Source organism: Engraulis encrasicolus, chromosome 18, assembly GCF_034702125.1.
Source record: "Engraulis encrasicolus isolate BLACKSEA-1 chromosome 18, IST_EnEncr_1.0, whole genome shotgun sequence".
NCBI lineage: Eukaryota > Metazoa > Chordata > Actinopteri > Clupeiformes > Engraulidae > Engraulis > Engraulis encrasicolus.
The window spans coordinates 15,956,330-15,970,604 of NC_085874.1; the positions used below are offsets into that span (position 1 = coordinate 15,956,330).

General features: G+C 46.0%; 1 protein-coding gene across 1 annotated transcript in view; it reads right to left on the reverse strand.

Annotated features, from left to right (window-relative positions):
- nt5dc1 (5'-nucleotidase domain containing 1) overlaps positions 1 to 14,275 on the reverse strand; it is a 73,945-nt gene that overhangs the window by 29,752 nt on the left and 29,918 nt on the right. The window contains exons 7-8 of the mRNA XM_063223106.1: positions 10,938 to 11,112; positions 3,173 to 3,270 (exon numbers count right to left, since the gene is read on the reverse strand). Of these exons, the coding sequence (XP_063079176.1) occupies positions 3,173 to 3,270; positions 10,938 to 11,112 (273 nt within the window). The remainder of the gene's footprint in view (positions 1 to 3,172; positions 3,271 to 10,937; positions 11,113 to 14,275) is intronic.

Genomic DNA, 14,275 nt, shown 5'->3' on the forward strand with positions numbered 1-14,275 from the left:
ACCACAGTGATGGTCGCTGCGCTACATCAGGGCTACCATCAAATTCCATACCCCAGTGGAACCGTGGAAACAGAACCCTTTAAAGAGGAATTCAGCATATCTCCAGGAGAGGTAATCAGAAGGGGGGAGTGACGGGTGCCAGCGCTGAGCTGAGCGGAGATAACAACAGAGCAAACCGCCGGAGACGCTGGTACGAGTTTGCCAGCGTGGCAAATGGCTCGCTGAGAGAGCAGGCCGTCTGGAGGAGTAAAAGCGGTCTGTAGACTCGCTCATATCAGCTTCATCCCAACACACACACACACACACACACACACACACACACACACACACACACACACACACACATACACACACACACACACACACACACACACACACACACACACACACACACACACACACACACACACACACACACACACACACACACACACACACACACTCTCTCTCTGGAAAGCGATCCAGATGGGGAGCTCACCAAGAATGACAGACCCGACACAGGCGCTTGCAGAGGAACACCAGCTGAGCCCGGGCCTGGGGCTTGGCCAACCCCGCGTTCGCCCCCTTTTTCGGGAACAAAATCTGCATAAAAGGTGCAGAGCCCTGAACCCGAGACACAATGAGCGCTATCATGAAGGCGCTTGGTTTCAGCCTTGTGGGAAACAGCGTGGCATTATTAGGGATGGGAAGAAAAACACGGCGTGCTCGCCCTGCAATTAAACCTGATGCAAGACAAACAGCACGTGGGTCCCGGCCCGCTTGCTGATGAGGACCTGCGATCAGGGCCGCTGACAGCTTTCGCTGGGCCCTGGACAAAGTCATCTGAAAGGGCCCCCTACCCAATAAATACAATGTAATGGGGACCGAATTTTGGGCCCCCTGTCACCCTGGGCCCGGGACAACGTACCCCTTTGTTCCCCCCTGTCGGCGGGCCTGTCTGGGATCCTATCTGAAGAATAACAGCCTTTTAGTCAGCGTGTCTCTCCTCTAACAGGAAATTCGGGGATGCGGCCCCCACTAGATCCTTCCAAAATCAGCTCAGCGCAGAGTTCAGCAGAGGGGCTAAGAATGGAATAGCGGAGCGGTAATCCTACTCACAAGGTTCACAGCCAGGGAAAATAGGCCAGAGAGTGGCAGTATGACCCAGAGCTCTGCATGAACTGAGCAGGGGAGGGGGGGAGATGGAGGTTCCAAGAGAACCATACCGTACAAGACATTGCTTTGTTTACACTAACCGACTGCTTTCAAGATCTAAAGTTAAGTCTCCTGTAAAGCTCCAATTCGTCATCTGGTGAAGGTCTCTGTAGGCCCGTCTCAAGTGTGAATGGGATAGAGCATATCGTGTCGAGGCAAATTTGCTCAGGAATAAATCGACTACAAAAACATTACCTTTAGGGCGCCCCTGAACACTGCCGGAGAAAGTCCACCATGTGTGTTCAGTTCATATGACCCATCCTCAAATCAAAAGCCCCTAGTATGTGAAGCATACACACTACCTAGTGAGGTACTGTACTACACCGGTCACCTTCTCAAATCCAAAGGCTAGTATGTGAAGCATACACACTACCTAGTGAGGTACTACTCCTGTCATCTTCTCAAATCCAAAGGCTAGTATGTGAAGCATACACACTATCTAGTGAGGTACTGTACTACACCGGTCACCTTCTCAGCGTCCTCCGAGGGCTCCCTAATGTTCCCTGGGGGTCTATAGAGCCCCTGCTGAGAAACACTATACTAGGCCATTGTGTTTCATCGGTCTGTGCTATTTCACTAGTGTTGATGTGTGTGATCGAGCGGGCCAAGATTAATATCAGTTGCTAGTGCCGTAGCATACCTGGTGCACCCCAAGAGACTAGGAATGCAATGATTCCTAACTGTGGAATGCTTTTAGCTATCTAAGCCATTTCAGCTTTTCTTGTTAAGTAAGTGTAAGTATTTTAGTATACGCATGGCTACGTTTCTGGGCCTTGGCATCTACATTTAGGGGCAAGAAAAGTTACATTTAAGTTGCCTGGTTACCACCAGACCTAATCACAAGTGAGATTAGGTCTGGTGACCTGCCTACCAGAGATGTGGACTTGTGACTTGTGACTTGGACTGACTTGTGACTTGAATCACAAATGACTCGACTTGAGACTTGACTTGCCAATATTAGGAATGACTTGTGACTTGACTCGACTTGTATGCTATTGACTTGAGACTTGACTCGACTTGACAGTTTTAGCTTGCAATGACTTGCAATTGTGCTCCAAGTCAATGAATATATTGTTTTTTTGCTTTTGTGTGTGGAAAAAATGTATGAAAAAAAAAAAGAAAAAACAAACGATTTACCTTTAACCATAGTCACAAACCATGCCAAAAAAACATGATCAATTGTGGGTTGCATGGTCACCCCAAAAAAAAACATGAAAGCTTGTCTACAGCCCACCTCTCCCTACACCTCCATCCATGACTGAAGTGCCCTTGAGCAAGGCACCTAACCCCACATTGCTCCAAGGACTGTCACCAATATGTGCATTGAATAAAAGATAAAAGTAATTTAATGCCTATTATAAACTGTAGTAAAATTATGGTTCAATTTATAGTTAAACCTAGTAAAACCAAAAACCAATGCCGAACCATGCTCAAAAAACTGAAATCATGGTATACCATGGTCGATTTTCGTAAGGGACATGACTGGTGAAGGGGGACATGCAACGCAGTGTGGAGAGGTAATGCATTTATGACCAAAGGTAATTGTCAATATTGCACATACAAGGTGACTTGTTAAGGACTTGGAATAAAATAAGACTTGGACTTGGACTTGACTTGGCTTTGGCACGACTTGGACTTGACTTGGTCAAATGTGTCGTAACTTGTGACTTGACTCGGACTTGATTGGAAGGACTTGAGACTTACTTGCGACTTGCAAATTAGTGACTTGGTCCCATCTCTGCTGCCTACTGTAAATTCCGTAGGGGACAGAATACTTGGCCATTATGACACACCCGTCCCTCTCTGATTGGACAGAAACAGGGCCATGATCTGGTCCGTTTTTGATCATAGCTTCCATACCGTCTTTCAGATCGGAAGGATTGTGATGAACCAATGGCAGTATGGGAGTTCCCAGGCTAACATTTAAGGGTTGTGCCACTAGTGTCGTTGAGGTGTTGGGGACTCAGTGTAAACTCACCCAGTGTCCGGAAAGGCCTCTGGTGGGGCACCAGCGAGAAGAAGCCGGGCTTCAAGGCATTGGTGATTATGACATCGAACAGCTCCTCAAAGTCTTTCCTGAAACAGTCAGAGGGCATAAAAATAAATATTCGGCATGGCTCAGCCCCGCCTGACGTCACATTTTTTTTTGCCAAAACACGAGCCCCTCTTGGACAGACTAAAATTCTTTACTTTTTATGTGAACATGACTATTTGGAAAATGTGTGTGTGTGTGTGTGTGTGTGTGTGTGTGTGTGTGTGTGTGTGTGTGTGTGTGTGTGTGTGTGTGTGTGTGTGTGTGTGTGTGTGTGTGTGTGTGTGTGTGTGTGTGTGTGTGTGTGTGTGTGTGTTGTTCAGTGGAGGGAAAAAGAGAAATACAGCAGGAATGTGTCTAAAATAAATAAGAGTGGAGGAGGGAGGAAGGCTTCCCCGCGGAGTCCTTGAGTTTGAGGTTAGCAGGGTTACAGTTGAGGTCTGTGTCCAATCGCCTTTGGACAACTGAAGGGAGCCCCCACGTCTCCCAGGATGCACTTCTTCAAGAGAGGGGGGTTGCCGCATGGAAGGGGAAGTTTAGCCGATCTCTGTGTTCTGTCTCTGACTTGAAACCATTTCATGTGGGCAGATGAAGCTAAAGCTAGGTCAAGTCAAGTCAAGTCAAGTCACACAAGATGGGTGGTAAGAGAAATGGGGTAGAGGAGGGGGGCGGGAGAGAGAGACAGATGAAGAGAAACCATTGAGAGTAAATAGAATGGAGGCCAAAATTCTATTTCATTGTTGAAGCCAAGTTGGAGCCAAGGTTGGACCCAAAAAGACCAAAAAATGGCCAAATCCCATTCATTCCTATGAGAGACATAAAACCCTGTATCTCCCTTAAATGCCACTCCAGGGGGATAATTTTTCGCTCAACTAGTAGGTCCCCTTGCTCTCCAACTTACCAGGGTGGTGATTTTTTGTGGCGAGGTTTTGTTTTAGAGAGATATTAAAAGTTAAATTGACCAATGAGCATCAGAACATGGTTTGATTGACCGTTAGAAGTCTTGTTGTTGTCCAATCAGCACCTGCGTTTGGCGTTGCTAAGGTGGAATGTAAGTTGGAATGTTCCCAAATCTGGCTTCAAAGCGTTGAATGGCAAATAGCGTTGGTTTGGCGTCCATTCTATTTACTGTCAATGAAGAGAAACACATACAAAGGAGAGAGAATGAAAGAGAAAGGCAGACAGCAACAGAACTAGTCATAAAAGTCACATTGAAGGGGAAAAAACGACTTGCAACCACAAATGTCAAATCAAATACTAAACTGGAAGAAAAAAAACTTAATCAGGGTGACTCCATCATTCCGGCAGTTGGAAGTCCAAAAACAGACCAGCCAAGGTGACAGGAAGCTTGCAAAGTATCTGCCATCTGGTCAGGTGACGCGTCACAGCTGCTCATAGCAGAGCAGAGCAGAGCAGAGCTCCAGGGAAGGCCCCAATAAAAGCTGGGCTGCCTGGCTGACTGGCTGGCCTGCAGATACTAAGACCTGGGCAAGGCTAAGGAGAACACGTGGCCTCTCTCCTGGAAGGCATGTTGTTTTGACAGGCCCCAGGGACATAGTGCCTCACTGACAGATCCAGGGCCCAGCTGAGTGACAGAGCACTTTCCTGCAGATGGCCCAGAGGCTGCATATGGGGGTGGGTTCAGTGTGTGTGTGTGGGGGGGGGGGGGGGTAATCCAGCCTATCTGGGTGGGATGGACTTAGTTGCATTCCAGTGTTTCCCGCAGAACATTTCATTCAAGGTGGGTGAGAGATTCACGATTCAAGATTCAAGAGTTTACCATCACTGGTCATTGTCAAAAAGGCAATGAAATTGTGTTTGGAGTACAACACTCAGTAGTAGTAGCAGCAGCAGCAGATTTCCAAAGAAAGTGCACTAGGAGGTAAAAGTGACAACAAAAGTGACCCCCTCCCACTTAAAATGCAACAAAGAATTTTAAGTGTCAAAATGCTTGCTTACCCCTTAACCCAAGCCCCCCCCCCCCCCCCCCCCCCATCCAACACACACAAGCCTGACTCGCTTACACACACACACACACACACACACACACACACACACACACACACACACACACACACACACACACACACACACACACACACACACACACACACACACAAAGTATAAATAAATAAACAGCTCCCCAAACCCAATATAATAAGTAGCCCCAATAAATCACCAAATGTAAACGTTAGGCAGTAGTGTTTCTCAGCAGTCCTGTAAATTCAAAAGGTCAGCCGGTATCAGAGACATGCAACTACCAGGATCGGAAAGGCTATATTGTGCAGCTTCATATGAAATATGGTAAGACCAACGCAAAAAAGCCAAAACTTTTTTTAGAGAACTTAATAGCTTTATAGAATGTTATACAGTATTGCATTCAAAAAAACAAAACAAAAAAAACTTTTCAGGGGACCTAGTTAGGATGCTGGAATATGCTTCGTGTAGGGTACGACAGCACATGCCATGCATATTCTATGACGCATGTTATGTGCATTTTGCACGCAGTTGCTCACTTGAAGCTGTAACATTGAGACAAAGGCTAAAGCCAATCTTCCGTACAATTGCATGGGTCAGTGACACTGAGGTCACAGTAGAGTAGAGTCAGACAATGGCAGAAGTTTTTGAGGAGAGCCTCATAGACAGCAAGTATAAGCACTTGTCTCACGCACAAATGTATGTTAGCCCGCCACACAACAAGTTAAGTAATAGAATGTTCAAACTATTCAGGGTAAGTTTAAGTACGAGAGAGTAGAGGTGAGGGTTAGTGACGGCTGTGATTTTGGACATAAACCTCCAATTTCTAGCCCATCAGGGAGAATTTCTATTGTTTTTAGGGGTCTGTTTTGAGGTCTGAGGTTGAGGTTACGGCTATTGGGACAAGGAGCGGACGGAGGATGGTGGTGGTATTGGTGGTGTGGTTGTGCAGTTGTTGTACTTGGTACTCAGGCTATGGCACTCAATAGGGAGGTTCAGACACGGGCCAGCATGCGCCACTGAACAAAGACCTCTTATTCACGGCTCTCTGTGATGGACAGGACTTGCCCTGTGTAACCAACCCACCCCACCCCAACCCCATCCCCACCCCACACAGCCCCGAGCTTATCTCGACAGAGATCTAGCGTCTACACGTCTTGTTTTAATGGGGCTTTCTACACTCGACAGGACAGGACCGGCCCCTCCCCTGTTGTCTGTCGCTCACCAAGGGTGGCCCCCCTATTTGCCCGAGCTTGCTCCCAGCAAATGTGGCCCATGTTCCAAGGTGAAAGGCCACACGGGACACACAGAGAGAGAGAGAGGACTGGGTGGGTGGCTGGTGGAGGAGGTGGTGGTGGTTATGAAAGAGAGAGAGAGGACTGGGTGGGTGGCTGGTGGAGGAGGTGGTGGTGGTTGTGAAAGAGGAGAGAGTGGGTGGGTAGGTAGGTGGTTAGTGATGGTGAGATAGGAGGTGTGTGTGGCTGGGTGGTTGTACTGTGACAGTGGTGAACAGACAGGAATGTGTGGCTGGCTAGTTGGATGGTGACAGTTAGGGATGGTACAAACCGCACCGAAAACCGAAATCGTACAATTCACACACCATACCGAAACGTGAAATGCAGTCCGTGGCAAACCGCAATCCATGTACTGCCCAGAAAAATACGCAAAACAGAGATTCTAGGAGTACCTTATCCAGTCTCTCTGATTAACACATTAGTATATAAGACAAATCAGAGGATAACACAATTAAAATCACACCATTTCCACATTATAAGCCAAACCACATGTAGGATATTTAAGTCTGATTCTATTAGCCACTTGAAAGAGGGCATTTGGGACACTCAGACAGCGCACATCAGCTGACGACAGCTGATTCAACTTGCGTATCATCACTTAAAAAAAGAACCGTAGACAACCGAAAACCGTGACCTTGAAACTGTGATATGAACCGAAACGTGAATTTTGTGAACCGTTCCATCCCTAGTGACAGTGGTGAGCAGAGAGGAGTGGGTGTCTGGGTGTTTGGATGGCGACTGTGGTGGTGGTGGTGGTTGTGGGGGTGAAATAAGAGCGGTTGGGTGGGTGGTTGGTGATGGTGAGAGAGGAGTGTGTGGCTGGGTGGTTGGATGGAGATGGTGGTGGTGGTGGTGAATGAGGAGTGGGTGGTTGGTGGTGGTCGTGAACAAGAAGTGGGTGGGTGGGTGGTGGTGACGGTGGTGAGAGAGAGGAGTGGTTGGCTGGGTGTTTGGTGGTGGTGGTGGTGGTGGTGGTGAGAGAGTAGTGGGTGGGTGGGTGGTTGGACGGTAGTGATGGCGGTGGTGACAGTGCGGGATCATGGGGTAGCTTGTGGTAGCACGGGCTCCCGGGCAGGAGAAGTGGAGTGCGAGTGCCTTGCCCAGCCCACCCGAGTGAGTCTGGTTATTATTTGACAGGAAATTACTGGGGGAAAAGCTCGTGCCACAGGAATTCCCAAGAGAGCCCAGCGGGCCGTCCAGAACAAACCCCTGTTCACTGAGCAGCTCCGGCTCTGGCTCTGGTCCCCGAAGAAACAATACCCCATAAGCCCCATCCCACCCCACACCTCTCCAACACCAACCCACTATGTCTCATCCCATCTCCCCCCAATTCACTGTCAAAACACAAGCTGTGAACCCTCTGGATCTGGATGCTGGACACACTTCCACAACTGGACCGGGGCCATTTTAATATAACAGGGGCGTCTGTTGGGGGCAGCAAGTCTGATAAAACCCACCACGTACTGTATGTCTGGGGAACATCTGCCTAAGTGAGAGCCTTGGTCAGGGCTGGAAGTGGGAGATGGGCTGTTGCAAGAATAATTGTAATCTCTGTTTTAACCCATTGTGTCCTGGAGACACATATACTGTACGCTGCAGAGGTTCTTGAGATTTGAGCTGTTTTATTAAAAATGTGGGTAAGTTAGAGCTGAATGAACACATTCTAAACGAGGGTCCTGGCTTTTAAATGTAACTCCTTTCACACTTCTATGTGCTTCGGAGGCTGAGATATTTAGGATTTAATAGGCAGAGGGCACCCTTTCCCAAAAAGGGCATAGGACAAAATGGGTTAAAATTGTTATTAACATCAGTAAAAAAAATGTCTTTTGTACAGTTCTGTAGAAAGTTCAATAGTTCAGAGCAAGACCTTTCAGAACACTGAACTGAAAAATTATACTGAAATACTGAACTGAAGAAAAGCGCTCATCCTGAAACTAGACTGCACGCATTAGAAATAGGAAATGTTTTGTTTTGCAACCGTCTCTGATGACGTCAAATATGACATAAATGCTCTTGCTTCTGCTGGACCAGGAGAGGGTCAAGATCGGTTTGCTAGGTCTAGGAGACCGAGCTTGTTCTCTGAAAAGCGCTCCGCTCTTCCTTTCCCTTTGTCCAAAGCGTAAAATCTTACTTCTCTTTTCTGTGTGTTTTTATTGATGGACTACAGACTACGGTACCTTCCAGAGTAGTAGGACCAGGGCCAGATTAAATGGCCTGGACTCCCAGGCTACAGGTTGCTGTGGGGCCTCCGTCCAATTTAAATTGACAGTGTCACAATTACAACCTTGCAATTAAGGGTACAATGTCTACCAAATGTACTCAACACGACAGATGAATTTTTCAATATTATACCTTGTCAAAAGTCTGCAATTGTTCACTTTTGGCCAATCAGGGGCCCCCTGGCAGGTGGGGCCCCTAGGCTACAGCCGTATCTAGCCTGTGCTTTAATTCTGCCCTGAGTAGGACCTAAAGCCAGACTGCCAGTCGTTCCACTAGCAGACACAGGCAGCTGGTGCTACAGACACAGGACAGACCCCAGGAGAACGACCACTCTAAGTGGCCACAGTGTGAAAATGTATGGTCTACTGAGGTGTGAGGGGTTTGATGGGTTCGTGTGTTTGTGTGTGTGCGTGTGTGCATGCGTGCGTATGTGTGTGTGTGTGTGTGTGTGTGTGTGTGTGTGTGCACGTGTGTGTGTGTGTGCACTAAAGAAAGACTGCAGGCTAATTTCAAAGTCTAGGTGACGAGTGTCGCTTTACAAAAATATTAAGTGACGCAAACAAAAATTCTGCCTACAAAGGTGTCACAGAAGTGGTTGTATTCATTAAAAAACACCTTCATATACTTTGACTGGATGGTAAATCAATGTTTATTTATGTACAATAGAAACCAGGAGTTACTTTCTGTCTGCTATTTTTAATTCATTACCGCCAACACGGGTATATGAAAGTCTTCCAACACCTCAACGTTTGTCTACAACTTTTTCATTTATTGAACGACACTCGTCGCCTGCCCAGTGAATTGACCTTAAAACAACTTTAAAAAATATATATTTTAAGTCTTTTCAAAAATCCTTGGTATGGTTCACAGTCTCATATAGCATGGACAGCAATTCTAAAGTCATCTTTTCGTCACTCCATGCGATAAAACCACACCATTGCAAGCTTGCAAAAGCTGGCTTTTCCAAATTGTAATTCGAATCAGAAAAGAAAGGCCAATTCCAACCTGCAGACCACTTCCTAATATGAAAAGTGATTTAGAATTGTGTTCAGCGTTTGGGGCCATTTAGCAGAGGTGGAGAGAGTACTGAAAAAAATGGAAATTAAGTACAAGTGTCTTAAAAATACTTAAAACCTAAAGTAAAAGTACCCATTTTAAAAACTACTTTGAAAATTACAAATGAAAAAAGTACTCAATTACAGCAATTTGAGTAAATGTTATTAATTACTTTCCACCCCTGCAATTTATATTTAAAGATTTGTTGATATTTTTGACAGTAAGGAGAGTGAAAGGACACGAGCGGGAGAGAGACTCAGGGAAGGATCAGGAAATTACCCCGGGCATAAAACAGAACCCGGCCCTCCGCTCCGGCTTAACAGTTTGTTCTCTTAGACCAGGGTTTCCCAAACTGTGGTGCGTGCACCCCTGGGGGTGCGCGGCCTGCCATAAGGGGGTGCACGAGCTCAATAGAGCAATGGTGGATATGTGAGTTTTCATCCAGCATTAATGAACATTAAGTAGTTGGATGGTGAACTGAATGCTGGAAGGGTCCATCTGAAGTATAGTTTAACTCCTAGACTATTGGAAAAAAGGTTTCCTAAAACAACAGTGCATAATGTGCAGTGAATTATACTTGCGTGGCCATCAGCACACCAAAATATTCACTTAGGGGGTGCACAAACCACACTGAAATGTACAAGGGGGTGCGCAGGGAAAAAAGTTTGGGAACCGCTGTCTTAGACGTTTGAGCCACGGCTAAGGCCGCGGGTCAGGTCATTCCAGGGGATCCAAACTGGTAACCCTCTTCACACAAAGATCAACTCTCTAACCTTGGGGAACTGTATGTGGTGCGTGTGTATGTGTGTTTGTGTTTGTGTAAGCGATCGAGTCACCCTAGGGTGTGTGTGTGTGTGTGTGTGTGTGTGTGTGTGTGTGTGTGTGTGTGTGTGTGTGGTGTAGTTTTATGTAGGTGTGTGTGTGTGCGCGCGCGTGTGTGTGTGTGTGTGTGTGTGTGTGTGTGTGTGTGTGTGTGTGTGTGTGTGTGTAAGCGAGTCACCCTAGGGAGTGTGTGTGTGTGTGTGTGTGTGTGTGTGTGTGTGTGTGTGTGTGTGTGTGTGTGTGTGTGTGTGTGTGTGTGTGTGTGTGTGTGTGTGTGCGTGCGCGCGCGTGCGTGCGTGCGTGCGTGCGTGCGTGTGTGTGTGTGTGTGTGTGTGTCTCACCCCAGGATGTGTTCGCACACCAGTCTGCTGTAGTCGCTGTGGGAGCTGGTGATGAGCAGGACCACCTTGCCGGCGTTCTTCATGCGGCGCAGCCAGCCCTTCACCGCCTCCGAGCAGGGCTGCAGGTAGCGACCCGGGTCCCGCTTCACCCTGGGGAAGTACGTCCCAGCATCCTCTAGAAGGCAAACACACACACACACACACGCACGCGCACACACGTATGGACACGCACACGCACACGCACACGCACACACACACACGAGAGCAATGGTGAAGACTTTAGAATAAGCCTACTTAACACAATGCCTCACACATAAGTGAAAGCCAGAATGGACAACCAGTCTCATCCCTTTCACTCATTTTGCATCATCATTCCTTCATATTGCATCATCATTCCTTCATCTTGTATCATCATTTCACACCATTGTGTACCTTGATATGGACCATGCATTTTGTGTCTGATGTAAATAAAAGTAAGGTAAAAAAAAAAAAACCATTTGACACTCTTTCTGAACTGAGTTTGAACGTAAAACCTCTCTTCAGTTGTTAACGCCAATACGCCAAGTGGATGGATACTACACACACGTTGCCGACAGAATCCGAGGCTATACAGTTGAGTAGTCACACAAAAAAGCTATAAAAACAAAACAGGATATGAAAGAGAATATTACGATTGTTTTATTTAGCCTGCTTCAGCAATATTTAGGCCAAGTGCTGGACTATCAGGGGGGAAAAAATCAAATGTTAAATGCATTTGAGAAGATGCCATGTTTTTAGTGTGGGCCAAATGCTTCATTTCAAGCAGTGAGTGTTAGTAGTACATCACAATCACTATACTAATCACTATACTAATGTAGTGTAGTAAATCACTATATTTTACCATCTATTCTGTACCACAGTGTTTAAAACCATTCTGAGCGGCTTCCCTCCATTAGATTAGTCACTTATGGGTGTTAGTGATTCAAATATCTTACGACCATTTCCTTAGAGTCACCAAGCATGACACATATTGCACAATATCCTGTTTCCGTGGAATGTCCATTGGGAAAATGTGATACATAAAGCTTTCGCACACAGATGTCATCACAGCTTCTCACAACGGCTGATGTGTCATTTTGCGGTTCTTACACCAAATGCTGACATATTGTATTTCTTATGTTTCTGTGAAAACTAAAGCTAGAGTTTTGAACGAAAACTAGGCGAGGAGGAAATTGCTCACTCTGGGACCATGATTTAGCTTTCGCATGCATTAACACGTGGAGGCACTCAAGTACAGTGTACAGTTTCCCACGAAACCAACAAGACTAGCTTGTTGTTAATTAAAAATGCTCTGGTTGAAAATGAGCACACAATTCCATCTGTCTAGCCCTTATGGAGGTTAGCACTGTGTGTGTGTGTGTGTGTTTGTTGTTCTCCTTCAGGCTGGTCGCTGTCATTACCTCACTAGACTCAGCCCGTGAAATAAGTTAAAACAGAGGTGAACATTTGGCATCAATTAGAGATTAAGTGAGACATGAAACAGAAAAAAAAGAAATCATTGCCTTGAACAACATTAAACGCACAGCGCAGATGAAAAAAAACCCTACATTACTGTTTACACTGGGGGATGAAGAATGTAAGCCCTATGTGAGAAGTGGGACACATTTATTTTCATAAGAAGAGGGGGGAGAGAACAGGCTTCAGAGGAGCACTGCGCGCTCCCCAAAACAGTGACGTGAGGGGCAGATGAGGGTCTCTGGGATCTGACCAGGTGTGCCACATGGGTGCAGAAGACCACCAGGGTCATCATGACACACTCCGATACCCCAGTACAATAATACAATACAGAGGCTGTTGCCTCCCAACCAAACACATGGTGCTGAATGATGGGTCGTGGTGGTGGGGGGCTGGGGGCATGTTTCATATGGCGATCAAAAGAAAGGCAATGCAATACGGTAGACAGAGGGGGTCCGAGGCACTCTGCACTCTGTTTAAAAGTACTGTTTTAACATGGACATCAAGCTGACACGCTCCGGTTGCGTGCAACCTCCTTCAGGGCTCCCTCTGTCTGTACCTTAAGTTTTCATTTGAGGATATCGATGAGCACCTGAAGATTTTATGAAACTACCCCACAGACGCACATTTTTTCTCTAATGTCAGATGTGGTAAAATGGAGAGCAATGGCCAGAGTTCAGGAAGGATTCTAGAGTTCAGGAAGGATTCTAGAGTTCAGACCCAGCCGACACTAAGCACACATCTATTCAAAGCTCTGTACTTGAAGTTGGTGTGTTGAAACACTTGCACATTCTTTTCAGTGAGTAATTGCTGAAAAGTTATTTAAAAGTATCCAATGTGCTTCTAAATGCCTCCGTGACGTGACATACTTCAAAGCTGCAGACTGATTAAAGTCTCCGTTCCTTCCTCTATTGCAAACAGCAGGCAATCCCCTGATGGACATGCCAGAAATGGGGTGATTACTGAACTGTTATTGCCCTCTGGTGGTTTAACAGTGAAACTTCACTACTACAGGTCACAGTTTTGAAGGACAATGGGTCTACCCAGTGAGTACACGAACCCTAGCGGCAGAAAATAAGTAGAGTCTGGCTTGAGAGGCTTTCATGAGTCAGAGTCTTTCTGGAAACATATACACACAGACACACATACAAACACAGACAGCTAAATATGTTACAAATACAGTTCCAGAAATCACAGCAGACTGTATAATTAGGAGTTAAGTAAGTAGAGGTCTATTCAGATGTCTTTCTGAATAAGGATTTGATTAACAGCTTTCGCACTGTTATGAATAAAGTCTGCATTACCGCTGGAATAGAAAGCCACCGTAACTCAGCAACTAAGTAAAATGCATACTGATGCATTAAAAATGTACCATATGTACAGTCAGTATGTGGTCATTTTACATCCTCGATTGGCATGAAACTTACATTTCTGCTTTTGAATGACTTAACTCACACGGCGCTAAGAACCATAATGCCATATGGCTGCCCTAAGAATACTTAATGAAAGATAGACATGCCATACACAGGCAGTGCATTTTTTTTGTTTTACGTTTTCTATGTTTTTGATGTTATGTTGTATGCTGGATATGGGAGTGAGTACTGTATGTAATGCATTGAATGTTGAAGTTCACAACAAATTTCCCCTGGGGACAATTAAGTACACTCGACTCTACTACTCTCCACTCTACTCTAATCATTCCAACAGTCATTTAGATCTACAGGTATTCCTCATGAGGTACTCAAAAGGTTCTCTGTCTGTAAGCCTTGGTAGCAACTCCATTGATATCAGCCGTCAGTTGAAGGGAGGCTGGAACAACCAAAAGGGGAAAAAATAGTGCCCCC